The 16,734-nt window shown below is 34.1% G+C and overlaps 2 protein-coding genes across 3 annotated transcripts; one reads left to right on the top strand and one right to left on the bottom strand.

The window, feature by feature from the left end:
• Positions 1-524: 524 nt before the first annotated feature.
• Positions 525-2,913, bottom strand: LOC120186079 (biogenesis of lysosome-related organelles complex 1 subunit 1-like). 2 transcript variants are annotated; one of them, XM_039190125.1, is made up of 4 exons: positions 2,732-2,913; positions 2,441-2,646; positions 2,268-2,370; positions 525-885 (listed from the first exon to the last, which is right to left on the bottom strand). In XM_039190125.1, the coding sequence occupies exons 1-3, from the start codon at positions 2,883-2,885 to the stop codon at positions 2,281-2,283; spliced, it is 450 nt and encodes a 149-aa protein (XP_039046056.1). In that variant the 5' UTR covers positions 2,886-2,913; the 3' UTR covers positions 525-885; positions 2,268-2,280. The 2 variants fall into 2 exon arrangements, with proteins under 2 accessions (XP_039046056.1, XP_039046053.1); XM_039190122.1 differs by lacking the exon at positions 525-885 and having other exon boundaries at positions 1,866-2,370.
• A 1,144-nt stretch (positions 2,914-4,057) lies between these two features.
• On the top strand, positions 4,058-16,376 carry LOC120185532. Its single transcript, XM_039189720.1, has 6 exons — positions 4,058-4,425; positions 4,582-4,942; positions 15,035-15,131; positions 15,342-15,748; positions 15,858-15,880; positions 15,980-16,376. Exons 1-6 carry the CDS (start codon positions 4,058-4,060, stop codon positions 16,374-16,376), a joined length of 1,653 nt encoding a protein of 550 aa, XP_039045651.1.
• Positions 16,377-16,734: the final 358 nt, after the last annotated feature.

The raw sequence follows: 16,734 nt of genomic DNA, 5'->3' as shown, positions 1-16,734 counted from the left end.
ATTTTGTTAATGCAAATCACATATGAGATGATTATCATCTGCTATTGTATTTATTTTATGTACACGCCTTCAGAACTTTGGTAGCTTCTGAAAAGAAAATGACCCACTTTCGTCAACATGCATGAAGTAAGTGATATCCAATGACATAGTTTCCTTGCTATCAAGTGAAATTGCATGATTCTTTGTAAGAAAGCAAAGCTTATCAGAAGCAGGGACTTCAATTGGCACCTGTGTACCAAGTGAGTAATTCTTTAGCTACGAATATAAAAATGCTTAAAATATTTTTTTTCGTATAGAATTCTTCCAAAGATAATGCAACTATTTAGACAGCAGAAACGCCCAGAATAACAACAAATTTTGTTCGCATTTTTGTAGTGTTAGGTGCAGCACTTTCCATGATTATCCGCATAAGCCATAAATTATGGTCGAGGTCACCATGAGAGTGCTACTGTGAGTTTTTTCTCAACATAAGCTAGCTATTAATCTTATTTTCAGAAATAGTGTAATATTAAACTCTATTCCTAAAAAGGGTAATGTAGTACAATTAAACTCCATGTCAGCCTAAAAATCCCATGTCACTCTTCTCCTTCAATCATCTCCTTCTCTAATTCTAGACACTTCAGAAAGTCTAAGAGTGCCCCATATTTGAATATGTTCCCTTTACCAAGTGTTTTAGACTTTAGCTTAGCAATGTCCTCCACCTATGGAGCTTGCAATAGTCTTGACTTTCCGAGGAGTCTATTGTCTTTCTTCAGACGCATACTGAAAGGAGATCTAGTTTCCCTGCAGCAAGTAAAGCTTCAAGCAGAACATGGAGCTTTGCAGCTCATCTTATCCAAGAATTCCAAGTATTGAGCAAGATATTTGGTTCTCTTCCATTATCATCTATTGCCAAATAAATCAAAAATGGTTAAGGATGAATTAGTAGTTTCTATAAATAAAAAAATATAAAAAAACAGTGAGAAAGTAAAGAATGAAAAATGTGGAAGTAAAACAACTTAAAGAACATTCATTTGTCGTGATTTTTTTTCCTTTTTCTTTTAAGCTTAGCAAGAAAATGCTATTTTGATGGAGTAAATAACAGATGAATGGTAGGATACTCAAGGCAAGGTAGCATATGTTTCAGGTTAAATGATGTTTATGTATTTACTGATGTTGTCAGTAGGTTTCTTGAACTGTGTGAGTTTTGTTATGTAATCTGTTTTGTTTTTGGTGTGGAAACTTGAATGTAGGAGCGGTTGTGCGGTGTTCTGGTGTTGATTTTTAGATTCTGGGATGTTGTATTAATCGGTTATTTGCTCTATAAATAAAAACTGTATTTTCTTGCTAAGCTTAAGTATTTTTCTAGAAAAAAGACACCACGATGAATGTGCTGTAAATTGTTTTGTTTTCAGAATTTTTTTTCCTTCACTTTCTCATTATTTTATTTATAGAAACTGCTAGCTGGTCCCTAACTAATGTTGATTTATTTGGCAAAAGATAACAATGAAGGTAAATCATAGTTGCAGACTTTCTAAAGTTTTCGGGAGTTAGAAATGGAGATGATTGAAGGAGAGGGGTGACATGGAATTTGTAGACTATTTGTATAACATTACTCTTATTTAGGAATAAAGGTTAATAGTACTCCATTTTTGCAAATAAGATTATAAACTACCTTAATTTGAGAGAGAAAAAAAATGTTGCCTACAAAAACATCATGCATAAATTAACATACTCCATCGAAAAGAAAAGAAAGCTCTTCCTGCATACATTGTAGGTAGGAGATGCTCGCTCTTCCTGCATACATTGTAGGAGATGCTCCTGAGGTTAAAAAACATTACCAGATAGGATGCGAACATCTAGAATCACATAGAAAAAACATTTTTTTTGGTGAGAGATCACCAACATATTAAGCGATCTTCTTATGATCAGAGCCACATTCTGGAGCAGGCATACTCCAAGAGAACCAGCATCAAACCATTGGGTTGACGTGCCATTGATTCCTTCTAATTCCAAACTCAAGTGTAATTGTTAAATGTACTCTAAAATATGACATGCCATTGGGTTGTACTGTTAGCAAATACTAGTACTATTTTTCCCCAATCACATTCCAAGTTCAACATCGACTTCACTAACTATTAAATGGATAATAACCCATATAAGGAAGCCAGTAATCCCATTCAATTCCCAGGAATTTGCAGTAGCAGTACAGTGAGTACATTAGGATTTGATTTGCAGTAATTTAGAAAGAAACAAAAGGAGTTAATGAAACCACGTACGTGTACTACCTGTATGCTTATGTCACTGTTGATTGATGTTACGGATTGCTGCGTTGATACTCTTACAATCGAAATCCATGCTCTTCATCCAGTTCTCAAAGTCTCCAATTTCCTAAAAACCAGTCGTAATTAAGTTAAAAGAGTAAAGGACGAGTGAGATGAGATAAGAAAGGGGAGAAAACCTTAACAGCAGTGTTAATGGAGTGAGAAGCAGCGAGCCACTGATCGGTCTGCTTCATGAAACGAGCAATGGTAGAAGCCAAAACACGAATCTCCGCCTCGATTCGCTTCTCGTTTACAAACGACTCTTGCACACCGCCGTTCACGGCCTCCACCAACAAATCCGACACTCTCCCCGCCTTCCTGATCGCTTCTTTCTTCGCTTTCTCTGTTCCAATCAAATTCCTTCCAATAAATTATTTCAATTAACTCAAAAACGAAATTAAGAGGGGGAGAGGTGAAAATAACCGGACCGGCCTGATCCCGGAGCTGGAGGAAATTTTGGTGGTGATGGTTGTAGATTTGGATTAGAGAAGATTCGAGATCTCCTATGCCGGGGTGGGATTTGTTCATCTTGGATGAGGATAACACGCGCCCAAGCGTCTGTGGAAGCTGCGTTGGGTTCATTTCCTGTGTTTGTGTTGCGTTGTGCTGTTTGTTAAGTCAACTGCTTTAACAGTAACACTATTCTGTTCGGACTTACATTTATTTTAAACATTTTTATTTATAATTCAATTTTACTTTCTCTACAATTTTATAAGTTTTTTAAAAATATTATAAATTCATTCTCTTACTATAAAATTTTATATATGTTATTAATTTTAAATTTTATAATTTTAAAAAAGATATAAATAAAAAATCATTTAAAGAATTAGTCATGATTTAAAAGGTATATTTTTAAATAAAATTATCGATAATTGATGTCGGTTTTGCCCAGCTCCGATAACCTCCAATCGATACTGGGACCAGGGCCGGTTTTGGACCTGTGCGGACTGTCCAACCGCACAGGGCCCAATATTAATAAGGGCCTCCAAAAAGAAATTAAGTCAAGGCCTACATTAAATAATATTTGACAAATTATAAAAAGTAAAACCAAGATATTTGACTATTTGCCTCCTCTCTCCTCTATAGAAACAGAAACACACTGCAAAGTAAAAAAAAAATACAAAATTCTCTGCGCTCTCCTCCTCTCCTCTACGACTATTTTCCAAGGTTAGTAAATGCTTTTATTATTATTTTATTTTGTCAAGATTATTAGTGTTTTATTTTTAGTTTATTAATAAAAATATAAAATAATTAATTATTTATGTATATGTGATGTTTCAGATTTCAGTGTTTGCCTCTCCCCTCATCTCCTCTGCGATTGCACTTTTCTCTTTTTCAAGGTTAGTAAATATTTTTTATTATTACTTAATTTCTTTAAGATTATTAGTTTTTATTTTTTGTTTATTAATAAAAATATAAAATAATTAATTATTTATGTATGTGTGATGTTTCAAGATTATTAGTGTTTGATTATGCTCACTTTTCTATAGCTTTATTTTTTATATTTTAAATTATTTTAGGTGTAATTTATGATTTTTAATTCTATATATAATATTAGACTAATAGTTAACTAATAGTAGTGTAAAAGCCACATTTAATTAGTTAAACTCTATCAAACAAACTATAATGATTCATAATTTTATTATAAATCAAACAAAATAGTAATAGTAAAGTATTTGAGTTACACACATATCTTATGTTTGAAGTTTCTAATTGTATTTGTATTGGCTATTTATTGAACATGTTCAGAGATTATGCCTCCTAGGTTAAGAAAACATGAATCAGGACATGAAAAACGTCAAAAGAGAAAAAGACTCGAAGAACTCATTAAGTCTCAGAGTGGAGCTCTAAATAAGTTTATTCAAAGAGAACCACAAGTTTTTTCTCGAGATCAAAATGTTGTTAATGATCATGTTAATGATGTTGATGTACATGGCGAAGATGTTGATGATGCTAATAATGCTAATGTCGATGATGGCGATATTGATGGTGAAGGTGCGGATGATGTTAATAATGACCATGTTGATGTTAATCATGTTGATATATTTGATCCGAGACGTTGGGATGATCTTAGTTCTGACATGATTAAGGTTCTAGTATTAGAGGGTCCTAAAAGAGATATGTCATTTGAGAAGGGTCCTAAAGATAAATTTTCAAGATGATTTTCTGCCGCTTTATATACTAGAATCCTCCCAAACAATGAGAAGGTGGATAGAGAATAGCTAGTATATTCCAAAGAGCTTGACAGAGTTTTTTGTTTCTGTTGTAAAATATTTAGGAAAGGGCTTGCAAAAGGTCAGTTAGCTAATGACGGTTTTGCAGATTGGCAACATCTTAGCACCAGACTTAAAGAGCATGAAGTTGGCCTAGAACATGTCACAAACATGGCTACTTGGCTTGATATGCGTCAGAGATTAAAAAAGAATGAAACAATTGATAAAGTGGCACAAGAACAATTTGAAAAAGAGAGAGATCATTGGAAGAAAGTTCTTCAGAGAATTATTTCAATTGTAAAGTTCCTTGCTAAACATAATTTAGCTTTCCGTATATCGAACGAGACGTTGTATCAAAAGAGCAACGGGAACTTTTTGGGTTTAATTGAAATGTTGGAAGAGTTTGACCCATTTATTAAAGAGCACGTGAGACGTATCACAAGTGATAACATCCATGTTCACTATCTCAGTCATACAATCCAAAATGAGTTAATAACTTTACTTGCACATGCAATCAAATCAGATATCATAAAAAAAGTTAAGCAAGCAAAGTATTACTCAGTGATACTTGATTGTACCCCAGATTCCAATCATCAGTGTTGAAAACATTTTTGATATTTCGATATAACAAATTAAGTTAAATGAATTTTAAGATTTTACAAATGATTTTACAATTTTATATTCGATTCAATTAACCGAATATCAAATTATTACTCCAAGTTTTTCAAGATCAATTTTAAACCTTACTAAATGTGTAAAATTGTGATTTGTACTTAAACTATTTTTGAAACAATTTTCACAAAGTATTTTGAACCAAAAACAAGCCTTAAGTCAATTATTCAAAGGCATGCACCGATGCATCAGTCCATGCATCGATGCATCGATGAATTAATTGAACATCGAATGCATTCCATGCACCGATGCACTCTCCATGCATCGATGCACTCTGAATATTTTCAAAACATCGAATGCATTTGATGCATCGATGCACAAGCCATGCATCGATGCATCAGGCTATTTTTCAAACATCGAATGCATTTCATGCATCGATGCACACTTGGTGCACCGATGCATCAAGTGTTCCAACAGTCAAAATATTTGAATTTTACACAAATGCACCGATGCATACTTGATCATGCATCGATGCATGAGACGCTCCACCTAGAAAAATTAATTGTTTTCACACTTAAACGGCTCTATTATCCCCACTAATTATCACCAACGTTCAGAATTGATTCAAGGGGTATTTAAACAAGTTCTGGAGCCATTGATCAAGAACAAGAAACATCAAGCAACTAGAATCAAGAGAGAATCAAAGAGAAAGCATCAAACCTCAAGTTTGAGCATTTCAAGCCTATTTTCATTCAATATTCATTTTGCTTTCAAGAACACTTTTTGTGCTCAATTGTATTCATCTTTGAGTGTTCTTTTCTTTGTTCTAGAATTGTGCAAACATCTTACCTTGTGAGGTTTTCTTGTAAGTTTGCAAATTTGTAATCTTCTTTTTGGGAAAAAGAGTGTTCTCAAGAGTTGGGGTATACTCTCGAGGGAATTGTAAGGTTATCTCTTTGGCCTCAAAAGAAAGAACAAATTAGTGAATTTGTTGGAAAATCCTTAGTGTGGATAGCTAAGGTAGTGGACGTAGACTTTATTTGAGAAAGTCAAACCACTGTAAATCGCTGTGCAATTACTTTCAATTTTCTGCAAAAGCTTTCACAAAAATTTTAATTGCCAATTCACCCCCCTCTTGGCCGATTCCGTCAATCGATTAACTCAACAATTGGTATCAGAGCCTCACTCATTTGAAGGTTTAATCGCCTCTTGAGTCGATTCGGGAAGAGTTACATCGATTACCAAGTCATCAATGGCCTCCACTTCAAATTACGACTCCGGTCTTGATTCGATGCCCGTCAACAAGCCTCCTTTCTTCAATGGAGCTAATTACGCCTATTGGAAGAATAGAATGATGTACTTCATTCAAGCAAGTGACATGGGAGCATGGAATGCCGTAGAAGAAGGATACATCAAGCCTATCACTCATCCAAGGTTGTGGAGTGAAGGAGAGACAAGAATGTTCCAGCTCAACTCCAAAGCCATCCATATTATTTTTTGTGCTCTTGGACCAGATGAATACAGAAGAGTTTCATCGTGTACAACCGCCAAAGAAATATGGGACAAGCTTCAAGTCACACATGAAGGTACATATGAGGTAAAGAAATCAAAAATTAGTATTCTAACGCATAGCTATGAAAATTTCAGGATGAAACCAAATGAAGACATCAAAGCTATGACGGATAGATTTTCAACGATTGTCAATGGTCTCAAATCATATGGAGAGATCATCTCAAATGAAAAGCTTGTGAGGAAGTTAGTCTACTCCCTCCCAAAATCATGGCAATCAAAGAAGACGGCAATTATCGAGTCTAAGGACCTATCGTCCTTAACTCTTGAAGAACTTATCGGTTCACTCCTCACTCATGAGATGATGCTCGAAGATGAGGTGGACCTTGATAAAGTTGAAGAGACACCAAAGGAAAATGAGAAGAAGAAAAATATTGGAGTTGCTCTCAAATCCACAAAAGATGAGAGTGATTCTAATAATGATGATGATGACGAGGAAATGGCATTGTTTGCCAAACGGTTCAGAAAAATGATGAGACCTTACCAAGGAAGAAAATTCAAACGAAACGAAGGCCTCAAAAATGAACCAAAAGAGAAGGACCCAATCATTTGCTATGAATGCAAAAAGCCGGGGCATGTCAAATATGATTGCCCACAATTGAAGAAAAAGGGTTAATCAAAGAATAAGCACAAGGCTCATGTGGCTACATGGAGCGATGAAGAAGGTTCCGATGAAGAGGAACAAGAAGTAGCAAACTTGTGCTTGATGGCATTCGGGGAAGATTCTAAGGTAACCTCTAACTCATCCGATTTTGATGATTTATCTTATGATGAGTTATTCGATGAGTACAATGGGTTGGCTTCGGATTATGAGAAATTGTTTTTAAAATATAAAAATGATGTTTCAAAATTGAAAAATGAAAACAAACTCATATCCAAAACCAACAACGATCTTGAAAGTAAAATCAAAGATTTGTAAATCAAACTAGAAGAGTTTGAAAAGAAAAATTTAGATTTGCAAAATTTACTTTCAAAGATCAATGATGATCATCAAAAGAAAATTGATGATCATAAAACTTCTTTTGATAAAGTTGGAACAAAACATTTTGAAAAATGTGGAAATTCAAAATCCAACTTTGTTAGAAAAAGTTTTAGAAACTACAATCATAGAGGTCCCCAAAGAACCTCTAATGAAAAAATCATTAGAAGTATGTGGGTTCCTAAAGAACTCATTACTACTAAAGATAAAATATCCTACACAAATGGATACCTAAGGGGACTAGGATTTTGGAAACTAATGAATATGGACCCAAAAGAATTTGGGTACCAAAAATCAAAAATTAATCTATGTTTGTAGGGAAAAGAGCATTGCTACAAGGCACGGGAAACAAATTCAAACTCATGGTACCTTGATAGTGGATGCTCAAGACATATGACCGGATACAAAAGCCGGTTCATTGAGCTTAACGCCAAAAATGGAGGAGAAGTGACTTTTGGAGACAATTCAAAATGTCACATTGAAGGTATTGGTACAATAGGTAATATCTCTTCCATACAAATTAAGAATGTTTTATATGTGAATGGATTAAAGCATAATCTATTGAGTATTAGTCAATTATGCGATAAAGGATTCAATGTCTTATTTGAAATTAATGGTTGTAAAGTCATTGACATTGCATCTAATCGGATTATGCTTGTTGGTCATAGAATAGGAAACATTTACATGGTGCATTTAGATTCTATTGATATGACTAATTTATGCCTAGTTGCTAAGGATGAGCATGATAGTTGGTTATGGCATAGGAGATTAGGTCATGCTAGTATGAGTGTTTTGCAACGGTTAATTCAAGGAGACTTAGTAAGAGGGTTGCCTAAGCTTAAATTTGATAATGATAAAATCTGTGATGCTTGTGCTAAAGGAAAACAAAAACGAGTTTCTTTTAAATCTATTAATGATGTATCAACTAGTAGAGTATTACAATTGATCCATTTAGATCTTTTTGGGCCAACTAGAACTACTAGCTTGGGAGGAAAACAATATGCATTTGTCTTGGTAGATGACTATTCTAGATACACTTGGGTTCTATTCTTAAGTACTAAAGATGAAGCATTAGAAAATTTCATCACATTTTCAAAATATCCAAAATGAAAAGGTTACTCTATCACTAGTGTTAGAAGTGATCATGGAACTGAATTTGAAAATCTTGGATTTATTGAGTTTTGTAATTCTAATGGTATTAGCCACAATTTTTCAGCACCTAGAACCCCTCAACAAAATGGAGTTGTTGAGAGGAAAAATCGAACTTTAGAAGAAATGGCTAGAACCATGCTTTGTGAAAATAATTTGCCAAAATATTTTTGGGCGGAAGCCACAAATACCGCTTGTTATGTTGTAAATCGAGTAATGATTAGGCCAATTTTAAAGAAAACTCCATATGAAATTCTCAAAAATAAAAAGCCTAACATTAGCTATTTTCATCCTTTTGGATGTAAATGTTTTGTTTTAAACAACGGTAAAGAAAATCTTGGTAAATTTGATGCTAAAAGTGATGAAGGAATTTTTCTGGTTATTCCTTAAATTCTAAAGCTTATCGTGTATTTAATAAAAGAACTTTAGTTGTAGAAGAGTCTATACATGTTGTTTTCGATGATAATCCCCTTCCGAGGAAGGATTCTTCTGTTAATGATGATGTAGGTATTGTACAAGCAAATGACGTTAGACATGACGTTGGAGAATCATCATCAAAGGAATAAACAAAGATGAGGAAACTCATGATCCCCTCGAGAATCCAACCATTGAAGAAAGGGAAGTATCTTTTCCAAGAGAGTACAACTATGTCAAAGATGGTGAAATTATAGGTGATCCATCAAAAGGGGTAACTACTCGATCTTCTCTTAGAAATATCTGTAATTATGTTGCATTTATTTCATGCATAGAGCCTAAGAACATCAAAGAAGCATTAAAAGATGAACATTGGATTATGGCTATGCAAGAAGAATTAAATCAATTTGAGAGAAGTAAAGTATGGACATTAGTTGAAAGGCCTAGTAATAAATCTACTGTAGGTACTAGATGGGTTTTTAGAAATAAACTTGATGAAAGTGGTAATATAGTGAGGAACAAGGCTAGACTTGTTGCTCAAGGCTATACTCAAGAAGAAGGCATAGACTATGATGAAACATACGCTCCCGTAGCTAGATGGAAGCATTAGAATGTTATTGGCATTTGCATGTTTCAATGAATTTAAATTATATCAAATGGATGTTAAAAGTGCATTTTTAAATGGTTTTATAAAAGAAGAAGTGTACGTGGAACAACCTCTAGGTTTTGAAGATTCAAATTTTCCGGATCATGTTTTAAAATTGACAAAAGCTCTTTATGGTTTAAAACAAGCTCCTAGAGCTTGGTATGAAAGATTGTCAAATTTTTTAATTGAAAAAGATTTTTTAAAAGGAAAGGTTGACACTACATTGTTTTTAAAGAGAAAAGGTAAAGATTTATTAGTAGTTCAAATTTATGTTGATGATATAATATTTGGTTCTACTAATGATGTTCTTTGCCAAGAATTTTCTAAGCTAATGCAAAGTGAGTTTGAGATGAGCATGATGGGGGAGCTCTCATTTTTCTTGGGACTCCAAATCAAACAAAGAAAAGATGGCATCTTCATTAATCAAGCTAAGTACGTCAAAGATATGCTCAAGAAGTTTGGACTGGAAAATGGGAAACCTCATAACACTCCAATGAGCTCTTCAACAAAGCTTGACTTAGATGAAGGAGGTAAATGTGTAGATGTTAAATTATATAGGTCAATGATTGGCTCTTTGCTTTATCTAACTGCAAGTAGACCGGACATTATGTTTAGTGTTTGCTTATGTGCTAGATTTCAATCATGTCCTAAGGAATCACATTTACTAGCTGTTAAGAGAATCTTTAGATACCTTAAGGACACTCCTAGTTTAGGACTTTGGTATCCTAGAGACTCTAGCTTTAGCTTGCATGCCTTTTCTGATGCGGATTATGGAGGATGCAAATTAATAGGAAAAGCACCTCCGGTACTTGTCAATTCCTTGGAAATATGTTGATTTCTTGGTTTTCAAAGAAACAAAATTGTGTTGCATTATCTACCACTGAAGCGGAATACATTTCAGCCGGTAGTTGCTGTGCACAAGTTTTATGGATGAAACAACAACTTTTTGATTATGGAATTGAAGGAGGTACCATTCCTATCAAGTGTGACAATACTAGTGCTATTTGTCTCACTAAAAATCCCATCCAACACTCTAGAACTAAGCACATTGAAATAAGACATCACTTCATTAGAGACCATGTCACTAAGGAAGATGTAGTTCTAGAATTTGTTGATACTTTGCACCAATTAGCGGATATCTTTACAAAACCCTTAGACAAGGAAAGATTTTGGACACTTAGGAGAGAATTAGGTTTAATTGACCTATCTTCACTTAGTGTTTAAAATAATTTAGCACTTCTAATAAATACTGAAAAATGCTTATAATAATAATTTTTGATTGTATTCTTGCTATTAGTTAGGGGGAGTTTATGATTCTTAATAAAAATTAATTTTATGTTCAAATAAAGTTTGAAGATTAATTTGATTGATTGAACATAATTAATTTTTGATATATGAGTTGCCATTACCATTAGAGCCAAATTATTTAGCACTTTAAGTGGTTAAAACGGATTTTTGACATTTTTGTGCTTCATGCACCGATGCATTTAACAATGCATCGATTCATCCTTGAATATGCATCGATGCATAAGACCATGCACCGATGCATCCGTCGGGTTTTAGGTTTTAAAGGCTTCATCTTCTTTATTTTTCAAAACCTAAACTCTAAACTTCTCACAGCCGTTCGTCCCCTTCTCACCCTAAATCTCCATTTTGCTCAAAACCTTCGGGAAATCATCGGATTCTTCAAGATTTTTATCCTACAAACCTGCTACACTCATTAAATCGTGCAAAACATCTCCTCATTCCCCTCAATCCGAATTTTTCAAGGTATTTTCACAAAAACTCTATTTCATTAAATTTTTGAACTTAGGACTAGTTTAGATTAGTTCTAGTTTGAAATAATTATCGGGCATTGGCTATATGATGATTCTAAACTAGTTTCTACAATGAATTTCATCAAAAACGCATAATCTTTCAAAATTGTTTTTGAAATTTCGAATTAAAAAAAAAATCAAAAATTACTGATTCAATTGTGTTGTTTTCATGAAAACTATGCGTATTATGACATTAATTTTAAATAGTTTTCAAAAATTTGCCCATTAGTACTTTGTTAGAGAACCTTGAATTATTGAGGACTCATTTGAGTTTTGGGATTAATTGTTGTGCATACATGTGTTTTAAAATTGTAGGTGATATTTCTTTTCCGATTTCCCTAACCATGTCTAATCCCAAACGCCCTAGGTCATCCTCGAGTCGGTCTCACCAAAACCGTCCTCCCGTTCCTCAACATCCTAATCCCGTTCCTCCTCAACCTAATCCTGATCCTCAAGCTCCTAATGGCTTATTGAGTGTTTGTTTCAATATGCCAGAGCGTCGTAGAAACGAACTTTATAATAGATACATTGAGTCTTTCCAATCCTATCGAATTCGAAGCTTCAAGCCATGAACAAAATTGAATTTGAATACCTCCCGACTCTTAGAAGGTGGAAGTTTGATAAACTCTTTTCTCTTCAACCCATTGTTTTTCATCAACTTGTCCGTATTTTTTATTCAAATGCGGTATGCATTCAAAATGAAACCCAATGTGGAACTATCGGTATTAGATCCTACCTTTTAGGACAATACATTGTGGTTGATTCCGCAACCATTGCTACTCATTTCGGATTAGATGATAATGGTGCTTTTGATGAAAAAGAGAATGTGAATTATCCCTATATCCCTCATGCGAGTGTCAGTTCTCTTCGAACTCATCACGATCGTTTTCTTCACTTCATTATTTCTTGGTGGTTTAGACCATCGACTGGTCGTTACTCCACTCTTCGTAATAGGGATTTGTGGTGGATGTACTGCATTAAAAATAAAATCAAAATAAATCTTCCACAAATTATATTCAGTCAATTAGTAGACATCGTTAATATTGTCCCTTCCAAACATGTTGAAACCTTAGCCTACGGTTGTCTACTTAGTAACCTGTTTATCAAACTTGGTTTAAACGTTTCTCTCGACACTCCTATCCCTCTCCAAAATCAAATCAATCTCACATCTTTGAAGAAAGCAGATTGGATTCAGGATGAGCGAATCGGTCTTTGGGTCTTTCGACCCAATAAGCCAACTCCGGGAGCTAGTTCTTCTCGAGCTGCTCCTAGTTCTTCCCATGCTCCTCCTCCTCCTCCAGCTCCTGACGCTGATGATGATCCAGAGCTTCAAAGGCTCATGCGAGATATTGACGAGGAAGTACATGATGTTGAGCCTGCACCGGAACCAGCTCGGCAAGATGATCAAACGCCACCTTATTTCCGATCTTTTCTAGAGTCGTTTGATCTGTGATTTGTCTCCATTGAGTCTACCATTACTGAGTTTCAGAGGGAGATGCGTGATCGTATGGATGCTCTGACTCTTGAAGTTCGAGCTCATTATCCTCCTCCTCCCGATCCTCCGATGGAGTAGACTTGCTTGTCATGTTTTCTTGTTTTAAAACTTGGATTGATTTTGATTTTTATGCTTTGTTTGGTACTTTGAACTTGATTATTTGTTGGATGTTTGTTTGAGGATGCTTGAACTTATTATATATATATTTGGTTTGACATTTTAACGCTTTCTGTTTATTAATTTTGCATCATTAGAAATTTATGACCAATTATGCCATTTCACATTTTATTATGAATATTGTTTATGAAAACTAATGGCTAATCTCTCTTTTGATTGTGATCTTAGCAGCTTATTATTAATAAATCAATTGGCTAATTTTTTTTAAAATTCTTGTTTAAAACGTTTTTATAGAGTCTTTTTGATTTAACAAAAAGGGGGAGAAAATTTAAGATGTGCTACAGTAAGGGGGAGTAAGTTTTTCAAAATCGATTTCAAACAAATCTTAAAATTACTCAAATGTTTTGTTATATCAAAAAGGGGGAGATTGTTGAAAACATTTTTGATATTTCGATATAACAAATTAAGTTAAATGAATTTTAAGATTTTACAAATGATTTTACAATTTTATATTCGATTCAATTAACCGAATATCAAATTATTACTCCAAGTTTTTCAAGATCAATTTTAAACCTTACTAAATGTGTAAAATTGTGATTTGTACTTAAACTATTTTTGAAACAATTTTCACAAAGTATTTTGAACCAAAAACAAGCCTTAAATCAATTATTCAAAGGCATGCACCGATGCATCAGTCCATGCATCGATGCATCGATGAATTAATTGAACATCGAATGCATTCCATGCACCGATGCACTCTCTATGCATCGATGCACTCTGAATATTTTCAAAACATCGAATGCATTTGATGCATCGATGCACAAGCCATGCATCGATGCATCAGGCTATTTTTCAAACATCGAATGCATTTCATGCATCGATGCACACTTGGTGCACCGATGCATCAAGTGTTCCAACGGTCAAAATATTTGAATTTTACACAAATGCACCGATGCATACTTGATCATGCATCGATGCATGAGACGCTCCACCTAGAAAAATTAATTGTTTTCACACTTAAACGGCTCTATTATCCCCACTAATTATCACCAACGTTCAGAATTGATTCAAGGGGTATTTAAACAAGTTCTGGAGCCATTGATCAAGAACAAGAAACATCAAGCAACTAGAATCAAGAGAGAATCAAAGAGAAAGCATCAAACCTCAAGTTTGAGCATTTCAAGCCTATTTTCATTCAATATTCATTTTGCTTTCAAGAACACTTTTTGTGCTCAATTGTATTCATCTTTGAGTGTTCTTTTCTTTGTTCTAGAATTGTGCAAACATCTTACCTTGTGAGGTTTTCTTGTAAGTTTGCAAATTTGTAATCTTCTCTTTGGGAAAAAGAGTGTTCTCAAGAGTTGGGGTATACTCTTGAGGGAATTGTAAGGTTATCTCTTTGGCCTCAAAAGAAAGAACAAATTAGTGAATTTGTTGGAAAATCCTTAGTGTGGATAGCTAAGGTAGTGGACGTAGACTTTATTTGAGAAAGTCGAACCACTGTAAATCGCTGTGCAATTACTTTCAATTTTTTGCAAAAGCTTCCACAAAAATTTTAATTGCCAATTCACCCCCCTCTTGGCCGATTCCGTCAATCGATTAACTCAACAATCAGGAACAAATGACTTTGATATTGAGGTATGTAAATTTCTCATCCACAAGTGTCAGTGTTGAGGAATCTTTTTTAGGATTTTTAAATGTTAATGATACCACTGGTCAGGGACTTTTTGATACAACACAAGATGAATTGAAGTCACTTGGTCTTGATATTGATGATATGCGTGGTCAAGGCTATGACAATGGATCGAATATGAAAGGTAAACATCAGGGAGTACAAAAGAAAATTCTAGATATAAATCCTAGAGCATTTTATACTTCTTGTGGTTGTCATAGTCTTAATCTAGCATTATGTGACATGGCTAATACTTGTGGAAAAACTAGAGATTTTTTTGGAGTAATACAGCGCATATACGCCATATTTTCCAATTCTTCTAAAAGGTGGTAAATTTTGAAGGATAATGTTCAAGGACTGACACTTAAGTCATTGTCAACCACACGTTGGGAAAGTCGTGTTGATAGTGTCAAAGCTATTAGATTTCAGATTGTGGAAGTAAGAGAAGCTTTACTTCAAGTTACAGAGAACGACAATGATTCCAAAATAAAAAGTGAAGCTAAATCTTTAGCAACAAATGAGCTTGGCGATTTTGAGTTTTTAGTTTCGATTGTCATTTGGTTCGATATATTATACACCGTAAATTTAGTGAGCAAAAACTTACAATCCAAAGATATGCTTATTGATGTTGCTATTAAAGAAGTGAAAGGTTTGATCTTCTTCTTTGAGGAGTTTAGAAACACGGAGTTCTCGAAAGCTGTCGATATTGCTAAGCAAATTGCAACTGAAATGGATGTTGATCCTATCTTCCCTCAAAGACGTGTAATTCGTAGGAAAAGACAATTTGACGAGAGTTCAATTAATCAAGATGCTTCTTTTTCTGCAGAGGAGTCATTTAAAGTCAAACTACTTCTTGTATATTGTTGATCAGGCAATTGCTTCTCTTACAACAAGGTTTGAACAATACAAATAGTACGAGAAAAATTTTGGTTTCTTGTTCTCTTGTGACAAGTTGAAGTTCTTTGATGACAACCACCTTAAGTCATGTTGTAGTCATCTTGAAGATGCACTCAAGAAAAACGGACGATCAGATATTGATGCAAATGAACTCTATGTGGAGCTAAGATTACTTAACAATTTCTTGCCAGCTGAAAATATGAGATCTACTGATGTTTTAAAATTTATGAAAAAGGTCGATTGTTTTCCTAATGCACTAATTGCATTTAGAGTACTATTGACTATTCCAGTAACGGTGGCATCTGCAGAAAGAAGTTTTTCAAAAATGAAGTTATTGAAGTCTTACTTGCGGTCCACAATGTCACAAGAGAGACTTAATGGATTGGCATTGATAGCTATTGAAAACGATCTATTGGAGAGTCTTGATTATAAAGAGCTAGTCAATAACTTTGCTTCCAAAAATGCTAGGAGAACGAATTTATTTAGAGAATAGCTTACTTTGTATTTCACTTTATTATATGAAGATATTTTTTACCACTATTTAACGTTTCTTATAGTTATAATAAATTTTGAAATATTAGTGAACTTCTTTATATATCTAATATTTTAGTTTTAAAAGGCCTATTTTAAAGTTATGGCATAGGACCACCAAAATTTACAAGACGGCCCTGACTGGGACTAAAATGAAGAGTTGAAAACACACATTTTTGCTACTAGAAAAGGTTGATTAATTATATAAACATGACCGTTCTGTATATAATATTAATATTTTGATGTTTACAGTTTTAATGTGCCAGTCTCACCCATTTTTGCTCAGCCTCTGACTAGTAGGGATGGCAATGTGTTATCTT

Source organism: Hibiscus syriacus, unplaced genomic scaffold (assembly GCF_006381635.1).
Source record: "Hibiscus syriacus cultivar Baekdansim isolate YM2019G1 unplaced genomic scaffold, ASM638163v2 tig00004004_pilon, whole genome shotgun sequence".
Taxonomy (NCBI): domain Eukaryota; kingdom Viridiplantae; phylum Streptophyta; class Magnoliopsida; order Malvales; family Malvaceae; genus Hibiscus; species Hibiscus syriacus.
This window is presented reverse-complemented; position numbering and strand designations above follow the sequence as displayed.